The following is a 17,524-nucleotide window of genomic DNA, read 5'->3' as shown; positions in this document are numbered from 1 at the left end:
CTTTGGCCCCTGTAAGAATTGCCATCTATCTCCCCCTGCGATCAGGGCAGCGCCTTTCACTGCAGCAAGTCTTGTGTGGGGCTGATACAGAAACACATTTTCAACCGTTCACTATCTCTGAGAGCCGCTGCTCCATATCTATCACTGAGGCTCCTGTAGTTTAGCAAAGGAAATAGAGGCTCTGGACTGGCAGAGATTTAATTCAAAGCCTCTGTGAAGACGCACGTATCCAAACCAGCTTTAGGAACACCCCCAGGTTTCAGCAGGGTGCCAAGGCACACTCAGCATGCCCAGGGCACTGCTGCTTAGCCAGCCATGGACAAACCCCGTCCTTCACAGCATCCCTGGGTGCACACAGAGGCTGTAAATGCAAATGAACGGTGGTGGAGGACAGGGGACACCCACCAAGGGGAGTTGCAGTCACCTGTCCCTCCCAGTGCTCCCAGCTTAGCGCAGGGTGGAACGGGAGCAGCCACACTGTGCCTAGCAGGGATGCAGGCATTGCCCCCACAGCCTGGGAGTGGTGGGGCTTCAGAGAGAAGAGATCAGGGGATGTGGAGGAAGAGCAAATGTCCTTGTAATGGACAGAAATCCTCTCCCCACCTTCTCCAAACCTCACTGGCCAGCAATCGCCAAAAGATGATGGAACTGGATGAGCTCAGTACCAGGGCACAGCACCCACAGCCCCTGGGACCCCTCTGCTCCCAGCAGTGCTCAGCATAGCCAATACTAGAGCAAGGTGCCTAGGGCCTGGTGTCAAGCAAGCCAGCAGAAAGCCACTTTAGATAAGGTGGGAAGGGAAGAAGCAATAAACAACCTCTGCAGAGCAGCTCCTGGCTGCAATTTCCTGATGCAGGCAGCAGGTCCTGCCCTCCCCAGGGCGTGCAGGGCGATGGAGGGCTCTGCTCTGCCCTGCCCTGCTGATGGCAGAGGAGATCCCACCAAGGAAGCAGGAGGCAATTCCCCAGCAGCTCCCCCGGCCCAGGGGCACGGAGCCCTGGGTTGTCACCAGCCCCAGTGCCCTGCAGAGCGCAGGGACGGGCAGGGTGTGCTTCTGGGGTCTGCTCTAAACCAAAACCGTAATACAGGAAGAAAACCGCACAGCAGGAAGAGCTTCCCACAGCATCCTCCAACAGACATGTTGGTTAGCATTAATTACAGCAGTGTCCTGCCCCAGCCAAGGTGATGAAACACAGCATTAACTGATTAATAGATGGATTTCATGCCTTGGCCTGTAACCCTGCGCTCTGGAACACGTACACACCGCTGCCACATCCTTCTAGCAGCAAGGACTATGATTACTGTTAACTTCATGCTCTGTTTATGTCAGTGCCATGCCGTAGCTGTTATCTGCAAACAACAGATCACCCGGGCTCTATTAAAGCGATATTTATATTGCAGAGGAGTTGCTCTAATTGCACAAAGGCCCCACAGCCACGTCTCTCACAACCACGGCAGTTCAGAGCCCAGAGCTGCAGCCGCCTCAGGACAGCTCCTCGTGCTCCTGCTGTGGGTTTGTGTCCACGTCCCACTGGGGCCGGGAGCATCTGGGATGGAGCTGGGCAAAGGCACCAGGCACATCCCAGCCTCCTGCCCGGGGAATGTCAGGAAACGCTGCCCATCACCGTGGCTTTGCCCATCACCGCGGTCCATTGACAGCAGCCATCCCTGTCCTCGCTGCCCAGGGAGCCGCTTCCGAGGGCCGAGCCAGGTTCTGTCCCTGCTCCACAGGGATTGCATAAGCAGCCGGAGTTTGTCCTCGGAGCGCACAGCGGCAAAGGCACGTCAAGGGAAGCGCTCGATCCCCTCTGACAGCTCCTTCCCAACGCGCAGCGGTTGCGACGTGGCTGTTAAACCTCATTTAGGATAGCGGCTTTTATTTTAAAGGAGGTTGTGCAAAACAAGACACAGCCCAAGAGGACTTCAGAGCCCCACTGCTGGCGTTAGCACGGGCTGGCAACATGAGCAGCACGCGAGGCAAAGCCCTCCAGCCCATCCCGATTCTCTGATGTCTGATAGAAAGCTCTAACCCGCAGCCCCAGCCCTTGCTGATGCTGACAGGAGAGGGGTGGTTTATACGAGCACTTCAGTGGCTATAGCCATACTTGGAAGAAGCAGAGATAAGAGGAAAGGCTGTCTCCATAAAGCAGGAGTTATGGCTTTACAAGCTCTTCCCCTGTAGCAGGGTGCTCGCATTCCTGGGGCGGCTGCAGAGACCTGAATCTGGAGAGGTTCAGCTCGTGCCCAGCATCAGCAGGCAGGAAGGAAACTGCAGCTCCATAAATCTGGCTGTAATTGTGGGAATACACTGGGGATGTCGATAAAGAAAAGCCACAGAATGACACAGGCCTGGGAAAGGCGCTGCTCTGTAAGATCAGCACCTCTGCCTCACAGAAGGGGAATTGATCCAGACAAAACCCCTCCAAATGCTTTGTGTTCTTAATATCTTATCAAATGAGCGACAAAGATGTAACAGCGGTAGGTGTAATTTACCTATCTCCTGCGAGCACTAGATCCTCTACAACACGGTAATTGATTTACAGAGCTGGGAGGCAAAGCAGGACTACGAGAGATTATTTATTGACTGAGGGATAAGAAACCCTCGGCAGGGAAGGTGGGTCCATCCTGATGGCTTCGGAGGATGCAGGGGGAAGTGGGGGCTTCCAGGGTAACCCCTTGTGGGGCAATGCTTGGTAGCGGCTGGCATGTTCTGCTTTCTCAATCCATACCCTAATTCCTGTTAAGATCACCCCTAGCTGTGGACGAGCACTTTTAAATACGGCTTTGAAGAGATTAAATACATGAAACATTATTTTATAGATGGGAAGCTGCAGGTGGCCATGTGGAGGGCTGATTCCTGCCACCTCCCCACCCCTCCCACTCACCCCCCGTGTACCCTCGGTAACAAGCACTGCGAGGATGCTACCACCTATTCCAGCATTAGGGAAGGGCTGACGTGCCACGTCCTATCTCCCCGAGGGTGCTCCCCCCAGCCCTGAGACAGCTGCCCTTCAACGTGAGCACAGGACCAGTTGCTTCTTGAGCAGCCTCTCTTTTATCAGCCAAACACACCCTATCTTCAGCTCTTTCCCACCAAAAGGTAATTACCTTAAGAGCTCATTACGACTACAGGATGTGCAATTACTGCCTGGAAATAATGCGCTATTTTTAGCACATCAGAGTAAGAAGTGGCAGATTGACAAGAATTATCCCTGGAGCACGAAGGCAACCGGCTTGTTAAGACTGCCTTTTTTGGGTTCTGACTCTTTGGAGGGAAAGGAGATGGCAGCAGACCTGGGCAGGGTCCATGGCTGCCAACTGCCCTCTCTGCATCCCACCCCAGCTCCTGACCATCCTCTGCATCCCACCCCAGCTCCTGACCATCCTCTGCGTCCCACCCCAGCTCCTGACCATCCTCTGCGTCCCACCCCAGCTCCTGACCATCCTCTGCATCCCACCCTAGCTCCTGACCATCCTCTGCGTCCCACCCCAGCTCCTGACCATCCTGGCCTTGAGCACTGCCAGGGATGGGGCAGCCACAGCTTCTCTGGGCACCCTGTGCCAGCGCCTCAGCACCCTCCCAGGGAAGAGCTTCTGCCTAAGAGCTCAGCTCAGTCTCCCCTCGGGCAGGTTAAAGCCCTTAAATCTGCATCCCAGCCCCATCAACCGCAGGGGCACTCAGGCACCTTCGCCAGTGCTGCACAAGGCCCCTCCTCGCTATCAAGAGCTCTCTAGGAACAGACTTTATGACTCCTTCCTAAATCCCAGCTATAAAAACACACACGCAATGCTTGGCTACCTGCAGCTACCTCCTACCAGCCGTACAGTGATGCTCTCTGGAGCCTCTCCATAAGTAATGACAGATACAAGAGCAGTGTAGGATGATGTCAGATATGCTTAAGATGTGTGTGGATTACAACACCATAAATGTTTTAAGAGCTTGAGTAAATCTGTTGCTAACCTTATACCGAGCTCCATTGGCCCTCTCAGCCCTTCCCTTGGCAGCGGATGCCATCCAGGCAAAAGCATCATATTTTTACCCTGGTGCTCTCACTGTGTCTGACACCCTGATTAGAGGCCAGGATAACTGCAGCACTTAGAGAAGAATCAAGTGCATTCAGAACAGTCTCTTCTGGCTCCTGCAGTTTATCAGAGGATTTCATTTTCCCAAAGGTACCTAAAAGCCAGCCTGCCACCAGCGCTCACCCTCTCCTGCTTGCTCCGTGTGCTATTCCATGCCAGCTTGCTCACTTGGAAGAACACACCAGCAAAATGGCACCATGTTTCCTTTGCCCAGGCACTGAAGAAATACCAGGAATGAGATCTGCATTGACATTTCAGCGCTGCCAGCACGATGTGGGCATCCCAGGGCATCCATCAGGGTGAAGTCCAACAGTCCTCTCTCCATCACCAATGCCAAGGGCCATGGTGGCAGACACAAGGAGCCCCTTGGAGAAGTCCCCATAGCCCAGCAGCTGGGACAAGGCTGGATCTAGACTAACCCCAGTGGGTTTCAGCTCCGTGTTGTCACATCCCGGGGCTGGATGTGAAGCTCCAGCACGATGTGTCTGAAGCAGGGGCAGGGCAGTGGGGATGAGGACATCTCCCAGGCGATGCTGGTCCCCCACTCACCAGCATCCCTGATCTTCTGTTCCCATGGCAATCCCAACCCCACCAGCTGCACCAAGGCATTGGCTTTTCTCCTCCCTGTGGTGAGATCCATGGAACAAAGCAAACCCAGACAATTAGGCTGTGTCCATGGGGTCACCGTGCAGTCACTGCTTCCAGGATGATTTATGGCTTCCCAAGGCCGTGCAGAAACCAATGCTGAGCCATTCTGGGCTGCTTCTTACTCTTATCCCATCTCCTGGAAACTGCACAGGGTGTAAAACTGCAGCCCAGCTCATCTCACCTCCTCATCCAAGCATTTATCTCCCCACGATCACCAAGCCACTACCAGCTGAAGATGGCACTTGTCTGCAGGGGTGAAGCAGACATGTGGAGGGAATGGGAAATCCTGGGCTAAGAGGAATGGTTAAAAGCACTGGTGCTGGCTCAGCAAGGGAAACACCAGCACCCTAATACCTGAGGAAGCTTTCTGGCTGCTGCATCTGAGCCCTGGGAAAAGCTGCCCATTCTGTGGACCTAGGGCTCAACATTCACACCCATCCCGGGGAATCTGAACTGTGACTCGGAATTCAAGCCAAGCAGAGCTCCATTCGCTGTAACAGAGAACCAGGCATGGATCCCAGCTCCCATCACGGGCTCTCCCAGCCGCCTGTGCCAGGCATTGGGCTCTGCTGGGATGCGGGAGCCCCCGGTGCGGTCCCTGCTCGGGGCACGGTGCCTTCGCACACCCAGGGGCTCACGAGGGAACACCAGCACAGAGATGAGGCTCAGAGAACACATCTCCTCCTGCTCCCTTCCAGGGGCTGAGCAGAAAGAGCGAACTGGAAGTGCCTTTCCCGAGCGCACGAGGTTCAATCGCTCACGCTCTGCGTTATCAATGCACTCCCCTGGCACAACCCCTTCACCCAGCGATGCAGGAACCTCAACTGAGTTGCAGCTCGATCTGAGAAGCCTTCCGGCGGTGGGGCCCCCGGGGGACGAGCCCTGCCCCGGGCTGCAGCCGTGTCCATCTCCTCCCCGCGCTGCCATCAATGCCAGCGGTGCTTGGGCGCTGCTGCCCCCTCGCAGTTATCCCCGTGGGGACCTGCTCACTGCTGCTGGGGTTTGCACTTCCTTGCCCCCAAGAGTGGATCACCTCCTCCCCAGAAACAGTGCAGCTGTGAGGGCCGCGGGCGGGCACGGCGGGAGCTGAGGGGTTCAAGACACGGTGGGTCCCTGTGCTGGGACAAGCAGAGCTCTGCTGCAGCCTGCTCTGCTGCTCCTCTGTGTGCAACCTGCGGTGCGAAGCAACACCAACCCTGTACAGTGAAATCGTCCTCTCTGCTCATGGCCCCGGCCCCGGCAAATCCATGAACCCAAGCACCCTGCAAGCCAAGCCTTCACGGCCCTCTCCATGCACTCCCTGCATCCAGTCTCTCACCAACGTGTCCTCAGAGGAACCTGGACGGCGCAAGGACGAGCTGTTATCCCGGGTTTGCAGCTCGGGAGGTGGAGCAGGACCCTGCTGAACCCACAGCTTCCAGTGCTTCCCCCGGCAGCCCCAGGACACTGACAGGATGTGACAGGGCTCATCAGCATCAGCTCATGGGCACAGAGATTAACCACGTCTGAACAACACCTCTGGACAGGCCCAGCGGAGCTGGCTGAGGACACAGCATCCGCAACCAAACCACCTCAAAATGCCTCGGACATCATTCCCTGACCCACTCAATGGCATCCTCGACGCAAAATGCCGCTTTAACTAAAGAGTCCTACAGAAATGGGAGCACTCTCCAGTACCGGGGCTTACTAAGGAAAGCCTCAGCCTGATTTCTGTCCCTCAAGCCCTGTTAGTTGTGGGTTTATTTCACGGGATGGGGGGGAGGCGGCACGACTTTGCCGGGGCTGACAGTGGGAAGCATCCCCTCAGGGCAGAGGGAAATCACTGCCATTGTTATTTAAGGCACCGTAATCAGTCGGGATTAATTCTGCATTTGCACTTACTTATGCCTAGAACAAAGCCCGGATGTGAAGCTGGGGGACCCTGTACCCAACCAGCACCAAAGCACTGTTAAGGACAAGCAAGCTCCCACTCAGGTGAAAGAAAAGCAGGACAGTAGTGACGAGGATCTGGACCAGAAGACAGAAAACTCCATTTTGGATCAGGAGAAGAACCTTCATACTGAAGGACAGCCCAGCAACAAGGCCAGGTTGGGCACAGGGGCTTGGAGCAAGCTGCTCCAGTGGAAGGAGTCCCTGCCCGTGGCAGGGGTTGGAGCTGGATGAGCTTTAAGGTCCCTTCCAACACAAACCAGGCTGGGATTTAGGCAGAAGCATGGTCCTAGAGAGCTGCCTTTGGAGGGAGGTCCAATGGTACCAGCGCAAGGGCAGGCACTGAGGCTGGGCTCCAAAAGCTGTCCCGCAGGATCCCTGTATGGCTGGAACAGGAGGGCCTGGCACAGTGGGGAATACTCCAACATCCATTGCATCCCCACTGCCTTGATCCTCTCACCAGCATCTCCCACCCCAGCCCTCTGCTGTTGTGTTTTCTACCACATTCCCTTCTCCACTTCCAATGGCCTTCGGATCCCAAAGACATTCTGTTCTCTTTACATTTCCTTTGGAAAGCCATTGTTGTTTGCAAGCCAGAAATATCCGTCAGCAGGCTATATAGTGCACCTCTAATGAGAGTTAAATCGATCACGGGAAGTACCTGCTCAGCATGTTTATTGTCTAGTTTTCAAATGTAACTGTATTGGATTCCAGCTTTTTTCCCCATCCATCCGAAGAGCTAAGTGTATAGATAATGTATAGTCAGAAGCTTTATAAACTCCCTAATCTATGCTCCTGAAATCTCTCTCTAGCTCCAGAATGGCTATATCAATTTTTGCCTTTTGTTTTATTAAAGAAAAATTCCATATAGGCAACGAGATGGATATTTCCTTTGGGATCCCAGCTTACGTGCCAAGCTAAAAGCCAAGGAGATCTGAAACAGCCCTGCTATAAATCCTCTGAGAAATAGAAAGGCCTCACCGATATGACAGATACGCCACTATAATTAAAGCTGTTGGTTACAGACGTTATGCAGCCAAAATAGTCTATTTCCAGCTGCAGCATTGATCACGTTTTGACACCCAGCATTAACGAGCCGAGGTCTCCCAACGCCACTGAGCCTTCGTTCATTATCACCTATTAAAACGCCTCGTGAATGTGCGGTGCCTGGCGAGTGCTGCCCTGCCTGCTTTCCTCCCTCCCGCAGCTCCCGAGCAGCACGAGCTCTCCCCCACGCTCCGGAGTCCGGCGCTTCCTTCTTCACCGCCAGCTAAGGAAGACCGGGATCTGTGCAAGCCTTGAATTTCCAATGAGAGGCTGGATGCAGAGAACTGCCTCTCCCAGGGAAAGAAAATGGGTCTTGGCGTGTGCTCAGCTCCGGCGGGACCGCAGCCCGGCCGGGAGCAGGGGGAGGCTCCAGCTCGAAACATCTAAAGAAAATAGGTTACCGTGAGGATGTTCAAATCCTGGTGGCACAGCCAGAGCACGGCCCCGAGCTCTGCAGCGCGCGGGCCTCTTCGGCATGGGTTCCCTAAGCTGCACAATGGGAGCGCACCCTCCAAACCCAGGCGGGCTTTTCTGGCTGCTCCTTGCCTGCAGAGCAGCAATTCCCATTTACATCCACTTTCCCGGGCAGGACCAAAGACTGAGCAATTCAGGAGAACACACACACACACACACACAGTTTCCATGAGGAGAACTGGGAGCATCCACTAATGGAAGCACAAAGTTGATCCTCAGTGCACCTAAAAGATCCCGTGGCTTAAAACAGGGCTCTGCCCTACAAAGGGGTTCTGGAAAGCCGGCACCAGGACCTAGATGATCTTTAAGGTCCCTTTCAACCCAGTCCGTCCTGTGACTCTCTGATGTGTATCTGGAGAGACAGCTGCTGACTGCATCGAGCAAAATAAGACTTCACTGCGTTTCACCCTACACAGGACAAGGCAGAGGATGCCCGATGGCATCCTGCATTTTGTGTGTGCGCAGAGCAAACTGCATTCCCCAGGAGATGTCAGCTGCCAAAGCACCTCTGCACACGGGAGCAGTGCTTACCAGCGAGGGCAATCTACATGCATGGTCATTGCCAAAGTGCAATTAAGGGCGTGGTACAGCCTGTATCTTTAAAGCGATGATACAGGACGGACAAAGTGCCAAGTGCTCCCCAGGACTGCACCAGATCCGTGCCCGGCAGTTACAGAAATCCTGGTTTTCCCTAGAAAATCTCGCTGTGCTGCACCCGAAGCCCAGTTCCCCCATTCCCGCTGCACTGGCCCTCGCCAGCCAAAAAGACCCGGCATTTTTGCAGATCTTGACTTCAGTCTCGGCCCGAATTCCACAACAGACACCACAGCGCCTGCCCCATGCGCCGGAAAACTGCCCCAGCAGCCCCAGCCCCGCAGGCTCCGTTAGAAACAGCCGGACCCCAGCTCCCCTCACCCGGGGAAAATCAGAGCAGTGCAAGATCCGTGCCATGGAGCAACGGGAGGAAGGCTCACACGCGACTGTCACATACCCACCCACCGCCGGCGAGCCGGGGCTCAGGTGCAGCCGCTCCAGACCTCGGCACCCTTCCTCTCCTTCCCCAGGGCTCCCGAACGCAGAAGGCAGCACTTGCCCTCCTGTCTAGCAGGGAAACCGCTGTAATGACATTTAACAGCCACCTTCAGCTGCAAGAGCTCCCTGTCAATGTCCCACAACACACACAATGCCTGTCAATGTCCCACAACACACACAATGAGAGGCTGGCTCCTTGGAGTAGGAGGCGGGTGCTGGTGGTTGGGGACATGCGGAATTTGCCTGCGAGGCTTAAAACCATGGTTTTGTCCAAGATGCTCACCCGGCAGGGGCTGGGCTGCGGGCTGGAATTCCACACGCACACAGATCCCTGAATGACAACACCCCGTGGGGATGATGGAGGAGAGAAACCATCTCCTGCCCTGCCCCGAGCCCTGAAAACAGATCTGCCAGGTGCACCCACAGGGAGGGACCATGGGCACTTTTGGCGCCTCTAGGCTTGCACAGGGCAAACCGAAGCATCACAAGAGGCTCAGCATTGCCGGAACGTGGCCGTGGTCATCACAACTGCATCCACCATCTCCCGAGCTCCGTCGGAATGCAAAGTGGGCTGCTCAAGGCACTCCCAGTATTCCCCAGGGACCTCAAAAAAGCCTCCTCCTCCTGTGCGTTACCCAAGTTTCACGTGGCAGGAGCAGAGAATTTCTCCTTCAGGCTGCTGCTGCACACCCCTTCCTCCAGCGGCAGCTGTCTGTCTGTATCTGTATTTGTCTTCAACGCCTTATGAGATGGGAAAGTGATAAGCAAAGCAGTTCCTTCAGGAAGCTGGCTCTTGACGGGGATAGCTGGCAGTTTCACAGCGGGCAACGTTGTCAAACGTAAGAAAGGTTAACAGAAAATAGACATTTCAGCTGAAATAGCAGCACTAGAATCCTTTTCAGTGGGTCTCCGTAACAACTTGTGTTTCCGCCTCCCATTAAAATGAGAGTATGGCACTAGTTTTTCAGCGGACATTTAGTGGGTGCTTTCCTCAGCTGCCTTCTGTATCCTTTGTATTTAAAATTATATACTTGGAATTGAATTTAAAGGGGAAAAGGAGGTGAAACCCAAGAAGCTCTCAGCTTTGTTACTTTGTCTTCCTGTGCTTTCAGGCAGTTTGTTTTCCAACTGTACATAGGTAAATGCTGGAGCAGGGAGGAAGGCTGCTGCCCTGAGAGCGCACAGCTCCACAGAGATCTAACAAGAGCAATAGGTGTCTGCTGCAAGTACACATAAACAAAACCATCTGAATAATCCTCAGGGAAGCAGGCGAGGAAATGTGGTGTCTGGTGCCCACCGCCCCTGGGCCTGCAGGCTGCCGTGAGACCCTGCAGCCCAGAGAGTCTGCCGATGGACTTCCCACTACTCCATCACACTGACCGTGCTGCAGTGGCTCTGCTGGAGCCCCACCAGTGCTGGACCACAAGAGCAGGCGATGCTCCAAGAGCCCCACCTGCTGCATGGACCCGTGGCCTCAGACCCAAAATCCACCTTCCCCCAGGCTTTTGGTTTGGCATCAGCCCCTGCCCCACACCCGGGTTCAGGCTGCAGAAAGGGCCTTTGGGAGCAGGGAAACTTCCCAGCACAAAGCCTCATGGATTCAGTGCTCTCAGCAACAGGGAGCAACCTCCAGCACAGAACCCATCACCCGGGCTCAGGCCTTCAGATAGGAGACCCACGGCCTGAGCAGTGATCTGCTAACCTGATTCCTGGGAAAAGGGGTTGGAAACTCTCGGAAGATGAAAACATAATGAACAAATAACCTTCAGTACCCAGCGCTGCAAGACCCACGGCTCCCCTTTGTGTTGACGGCCTGTTATTAATGGTCCTGTCAGGCCTCCTAATGAACTTTGTGCTTCATGTGGGAATGTGGGGCTTGCCCAAGAGCGCAGTCAAGAGCTTGTTTTCATTTATTAACTGTATTATGCAAGAAAGTTCTTACACTCTGAACCCAAGAAACTGCATTTCTGTGTTTTCCTCACGTCTCCACGTCCATGTAGTGCTACTGGGGTTTGAAACAGAACTGTTCCTTCAGGAAAATGCTTGCTGCACCCAGCGAGGGCAAATCATTTGTTATTTCAAGGCTCTTCCACCACCACTGACACCACAGCAAAGAATTTCAAACATTTCCTCAGACAAGCAGCTCAGTCAGAGTGAAGCTGCAGCAGAGCATCAACCGAGAGCATCAACCCAGAGCATCAACCCAGAGCACCAGCACAGAGCATCAACCCAGAGCATCAACCCAGAGCATCAACCCAGAGCACCAGCACAGAGCATCAACCCAGAGCATCAACCCAGAGCACCAGCACAGAGCATCAGCCCAGAGCATCAGCCCAGAGCATCAACCCAGAGCATCAGCCCAGAGCATCAGCACAGAGCATCAACCCAGAGCATCAGCACAGAGCATCAGCACAGAGCATCAGCCCAGAGCATCAACCCAGAGCACCAGCCCAGAGCATCAACCCAGAGCATCAGCACAGAGCATCAGCACAGAGCACCAGCCCAGAGCATCAACCCAGAGCATCAGCCCAGAGCATCAGCCCAGAGCATCAGCACAGAGCATCAACCCAGAGCATCAACCCAGAGCATCAGCACAGAGCATCAGCACAGAGCATCAGCACAGAGCACCAGCACAGAGCATCAACCCAGAGCATCAGCACAGAGCATCAGCACAGAGCATCAGCACAGAGCATCAGCACAGAGCACCAGCACAGAGCATCAGCACAGAGCACCAGCACAGAGCATCAGCACAGAGCACCAGCACAGAGCATCAGCCCAGAGCATCAACCCAGAGCATCAGCCCAGAGCATCAGCACAGAGCATCAGCACAGAGCACCAGCACAGAGCATCAGCACAGAGCACCAGCACAGAGCATCAGCCCAGAGCATCAACCCAGAGCATCAGCCCAGAGCATCAACCCAGAGCATCAGCCCAGAGCATCAGCACAGAGCATCAACCCAGAGCATCAGCCCAGAGCATCAGCACAGAGCACCAGCACAGAGCATCAACCCAGAGCACCAGCACAGAGCATCAGCACAGAGCACCAGCACAGAACATCAACCCAGAGCATCGCCACTTCTCAAAGCCGGCTTCTGTTTGGTGACACGGAGAACATGGAGGTAAACACAAAGTTAATACACTGCCAGACCAGCCCCTCGCCCTGGAGATGGAACAAAACACCTTTGGGAAGGTGCTTTTCCCAGCCAAGCTGCTCCCCACAGAGGTGGCACCTATGGGAACAGGGTCCCCAGCACCAAACTACCACCTGTACTGCTTTAAGAAGTGCCTCTGTGGCATGTCACACTGTTAACCTATAAGCTTTTCTGAGTCGAGCAAGCCCAACAGCTTCATGTTCAGGCAGTTGCCCGAGCCCCAGCAAGCAGCTGAGACCTGCAGCCCTGTTCACCCGGACCGTCCCTCGGAACCCAGCAGGGGCAGATGCTGGGACGATGTCCTCCCTAAACCAGCAAAAAAACCCCAACAATAAAACCACGTATGGAGGTGCCAGCTATTCCACTGCCTGCAGCAGCTTCGCCTCCCCACCAGCATCCCTGACCCATAGACAAGCTCCCCATGCTCCTCTGCCTGCTTGATGGGCTGCTGGGGAGTGAAAATGAGGGCAAAAGAGAGGGATTCATCCAGACAAGGAACATGGGAATGTCACCAAAGTAAACTTGGGGTAATCCGTTAAGAAGGCTTTAGTTAGAAAGGGAATATTCAGGTGTTACCCAGCAGCACGGAGCCCCTACTCACACGCCTTTATCAAGCACAGCCAGAGGTTAACTCTGTTGGAAGGTTTAACCAGTGCCATTATGTGAAACAGAAATAAAACCTCTCCAAACCAGCTCTGCCTCAAGAGCTCCTTTCCTTTCCCCACCAATGGAGAAGCCAGATGACCCATCAGACCTGCCACACGCCAGGGGGTGTGAAGCCCATCCACATCCCCATGCACTGCTGGGGCGAGCGGGACAAGCCCATGGGTGCAGCAGCCAAGTTACACGTTACAAACCCCAGCGAGCAGCTTGGCTCCGGTGTGCACCGCGATGGAGGGTGCTGAGCCCACAGCCCACGCCGGGCGCCAGGACAGCTTCCCCATATGCAAGTAAAAATAGGAAGACATAAATTAGGCACAACAGGCGTAGGAAGAGCCCGGCGGAGGAAACCCGACGGATCCCAGCAAGACGTGGAATATCTGCGCTCATGAGGGAATGACCTTCAAAACTCATTCACCGCTCGCAGCCTGCGCCGTGACGGCTTTTCTCACTTGCCACCACATCATCCATTCCTCCTCGGTACACTTTAATTCTGCACAGACTATAAATACTTGGCTCATAGGGCAGGAATAGAAAACAAATATTTAAGTGAGGTAACCTTGCTTGTGAGGGTGCTCCATTGTACCTTGGGCCATGCATGCTCTACAGCAGCATGCACTGTTTACTGTGCTGAACATAAAAGAAGGCACTGAAATACGTGCTCAAGTAGTATTTTCTCTTAAAGAGAAAGAAAGACACACAAGATGACGACAGCTCCTTGGAAAATTATCTTAAGGACAGAAAATCCAGATTTTTCTTAACTGCATTGCCTACACTTTCCCTTCCAAATTACGGGTTTCTGGTTAATTTGTACTAAAAGCAGCCTCTGAGAGGTTAATGAGTTTTCCTCACGCAGAATAAGGCCGGTCGCCGTTACAGGTACCTACCGGGTCACACTTTACAGCCCAAGGGGAGGTGAAGGGGGACTTGCGGCTTTGGCCACCACCCCCCCCTCGCCCCCCGCCATCACTTGCCCAAATCATCGTATTTACCCATTTTGGGCTATTTAAGCAAAAAAGCCGGTCCCGTCCAGCCCCCTCTTCCCCCCCGTCCTGTCACCCCCCCCCGCACCATCCGGTCACGGTTCCCAGGCACAAGCGCTTGGAGCGTGTCACCGCACCGGCGCGACCGCTCCGCAGCTGCGGGACAGGATGCAACGGGGGCCGCGGGGCTGGGGGGGCACACGGGACGGGACCTGCTGCTGCCGGTGCCACGCGAGTCGCCTTCACCCGAAACTCTGTCCTGGAGCCTCCGCTGCCACGGGCCGGGCTGAAGGCAGCCGGTACCGGCGGCGATACCCGCAGGGGCTGCAGCGCCGGGACCGGCCGGAGCCCGGGCGCTCCTCTCCGCCACCGAGGCCCCGTCACTGCCGCGGAGGCGGGGAGCGCGGTTTGCCGGGTTATAGGAATCCCACATCCCACGGTCCCTGCGCGCCGAGCCACGGTCCCCGGCAGCGAACGGCAGCGACCGGGAGGGAGGCGGCCCCGGGTCCCGGTCCTGCTCCCGATCCCGGTCGATGAGCCCCGTTCCCGCCGCTCTGCACCGTTACGGAGCCCAACCACTCCTTAGAGCAGAGCCAGGCGCTACCGAGGGCGGCGGGGGCCGGGGAGCGCCCACCCCAGCTCAGGGCACCCCCCGTGCATCTCTGCCCGGGGGCACTTTACTTCGCACCGAAGTCCTCCTCCTCCTCTTCCTCCCCTCCATGCAGCCGGCTGAGGGGGGGAAGCACCGCGCCGGGGCTGCCCCCGCTCCGCTGCTCTCCGGGGAGGGCGGGCGGCTCCCCGCGCCATCCCCGCACTCCGCCGCTCTGGGGGGGGCTCAGCCCCGGGGCTCCGCTCCCGCAACCACTCTCCGGTCCCCGGCGGAGCTGCGAGAGCGGGGGCTGCCTTTGTTCGCGGCGGCGGGGCAGGACCGGGCCCCCCACCGCCGCTCCGCTCCGCTCCCTTTGTCCGCCGGGCCCCCCCCCGGTGCGGGGCCGTCCCTCCCCGCGCCGCCGCTGACCTGGATGGTGCAGGTGTACTCGCTGTCGTCCAGCAGCCGCACGGTGCAGTTGTACTCGCGGTCCAGGTTCCTGCTGCTGCCACTCATCCACCTGCTCAGCATCTTCCCGAGCCGGGCGGCGGGCGCTGCCGCGGAGCCTCCGCTCACATCCCCGCTGCCGGCGCGGCGCGGTGCGGTGCGGAGCGGTGCGGAGCGGCGGGGCCCGTCCCCCCCACCCCCCCTTACCCCGCGCCCGCCTCGGTCCGGCCCTGCCCTGTCCCCGCTGCGGGCCGAGCGGCGCGGAGCAGCGCGGAGCGGAGCGCAGTGCCCGTGCCCGGGCCGCGGCGCTCGGCGGGCGGGAGGAGGCAGGCCCGGGGGGGGCCAATCTCGGCGCCGCGGCCGTGACGGGCTCCGCCGCAAACCAATGCGGCACGGGCGGCGCGGCCCCGCCGCCTCCGCGGGCAGCCCCGAGCGGGAGGGAGGGGGCTTCGCTGGCGCGGAGGGGAGGGAGGGTGCGGGGGTGGGAGCGGAGCGGGGCTCCCCGGGGACACCCCGAGGGGCTCCGCTGCGGGAGGACCCCCCCCCCGCACCCGCACCCCGAGCCCGCAGAGGGGCTGCCCCGCACCCGGGCCGGGGGGGCAGCGGGGCTCGTGGGGGGCAGTGCCTCGGTCTCCCCCGCGACACAGAGCGGGGTCAATAGCTTGGAATTCCCACACGGGGGTCAGCTGCCACCGGGCTGGTCCCCAGGGCGCGAGCTCCTTTCTTAGCGCTCATTCGCTTAGAAGGAAACTTTAAAATCCCTGGTTATTAGGTAAAATGGGCTCTAAAAGTGAGCCCGCTGCTGGGATGCAGCTAGCGCTGCTCTGGAGACGTGGAACACCTGGTGGTGGTGCCAGCAGTGACCAGGGACGGATGGGAGCGCAGCCAGCGGGACTGCAGAGCTCTGCCTCTGGCCATGGGTGTCTCACTCCCATCTGTGGCCATCCCTGCCCCACTGAGGGGTTCAGCAGTGCTCCCACCACCACCCTGCTCCACACACGCTGACAAATACCGGATCAGACACACAGTGAGGTCCACGTTACCCTGCCTCATGTCTAACCGGTGGCACCACGGGCCCTGGCCCTGCTGTGCCCTCTTGGCTTTGCCTGGAGGCTCACGTTCATCCCTTCTGGCAGCCCCTGTCCTCCCTTCATGAGCCCCAGCCTCAGGCTCCGACTCTGCAGCTGACTCGTCCCTGTATTGTATCTGCTCCAATCTTGCTCATTCCCTGCTTCCCAGCCAGAAAGCCTGTTTACAAAGCCACATTCCTCTCCTTTCCCTGGGCAGCGCAGGCTCCCTTCCCACCAGTGCCCCCGTCTCAGGGGGCAGCATCCTCTCCTGCACCAGCAAACCTCTTCCCAGCTCCACTTTTCTGGACTCTCATACCCCTGACACACCATCCTCGCTATGGGGAGCCCACACTCTGGCGTGAGGGGCTGGGATCCTGGTGCTTTTCTTTGGGACCACACAATCCAGAGATTGTCTCTGTGATGGGTAACAGGAGATGAGGCTTTCCCCCATCCCCAGTGGGCTGGATGCTCTGGGTCTGCCCCTCAGGACACACCCCACAGCCACCCTGCTCTTGGAGGGACCACAGAGGCTTGGTTATCTTGGTACAAAAGAAGCAATTAATCAGAGTGTCCAATTAATGCTAAGGACAGAGTGGGAACAGGCTGTTGCAGGCAGTGGTGCTGCGGCAGTGGGGCAGGGACAGCGGGCAGCATCCTGGAGAGGACGTTATTCCACTGGGAAGAATGGTGGCAGGGACTTGGCCTGTGTGGGCTGCCTGTCGGGAGCCTGGGCTGTGCAGCTCGCGGGAGGGTGGGCTGAGCCCGCACGTTGTTGGGAGGCGTGATGCAGAGCCCAGAACAACAACGGCGCTTTTCAAAAGAATGGGACCGGCTCCTGAACCATCTGGGCACTGTTACAAAGATGCTTGTATTCACTGAAGTAGCTGCGACTTCGCCATGGATCCCACTCGGCATAAATTGTTCATCTGCCTCACAGCTCCCTTCTGAACCAGCTGAACTGCTAGTGAAGAATGGGATCCTCGGCGCTGGCAGGTGCTGCTTTCATGGGGAACAGAGGCTCCGGAGCCAGCTGAGCGGCTTTAACCAAGAGCATTCATGGGCGGCTTTGTCAGGGAGCCCCCGCCCGTGCCACGCTCCCGTGTCCAGCGAGGGCTTTGCTGATGCTCCCGTTCTCAACACAGAAACTCCTCCTTTTACAGAGCGCCTTGGCAGGAGCCCCTTGACTGAGTCCATCTCCTCAGCTGCATCCTCAGAACAGGGAACGTCGCTGGAGCTGGAATCTGAGGGCATCTCTGCTTCTCTCTCAAGCTGCCTAAAAGGAAACCCAAAAGGTTTCCACTGAGCGTATCAAAGGCTGGGAGATGCCTTTATAAAACACTGTTCCCCAGCTCCCATTGCCAAGGACGCAGCTTTGACGAGTAATGTCCTTTTGTTTTCTTTTTAATAATG

General features: G+C 56.8%; 1 protein-coding gene across 2 annotated transcripts in view; it reads right to left on the bottom strand.

Annotated features, from left to right (window-relative positions):
- Positions 1 to 15,252, bottom strand: part of FRMD5 (FERM domain containing 5) — a 63,620-nt gene extending 48,368 nt beyond the window's left edge. The window contains exon 1 of one of the 2 annotated variants that reach the window (XM_057422703.1): positions 15,027 to 15,252. In XM_057422703.1, the coding sequence (XP_057278686.1) occupies positions 15,027 to 15,128 (102 nt within the window). In that variant the 5' untranslated portion in view covers positions 15,129 to 15,252. The remainder of the gene's footprint in view (positions 1 to 15,026) is intronic. The other variant, XM_057422702.1, reaches the window with a different exon arrangement.
- Between the last annotated feature and the right edge of the window lie 2,272 nt (positions 15,253 to 17,524).

This window comes from Pezoporus wallicus, unplaced genomic scaffold, assembly GCF_028554395.1.
Source record: "Pezoporus wallicus isolate ANWC-B61680 ecotype Strahan unplaced genomic scaffold, APGP_CSIRO_Pwel_v1 contig_13178, whole genome shotgun sequence".
Lineage (NCBI taxonomy): Eukaryota > Metazoa > Chordata > Aves > Psittaciformes > Psittacidae > Pezoporus > Pezoporus wallicus.
The sequence above is the reverse complement of the archived record's forward strand: the minus strand, read 5'-3'. Positions and strand labels throughout refer to the sequence as shown.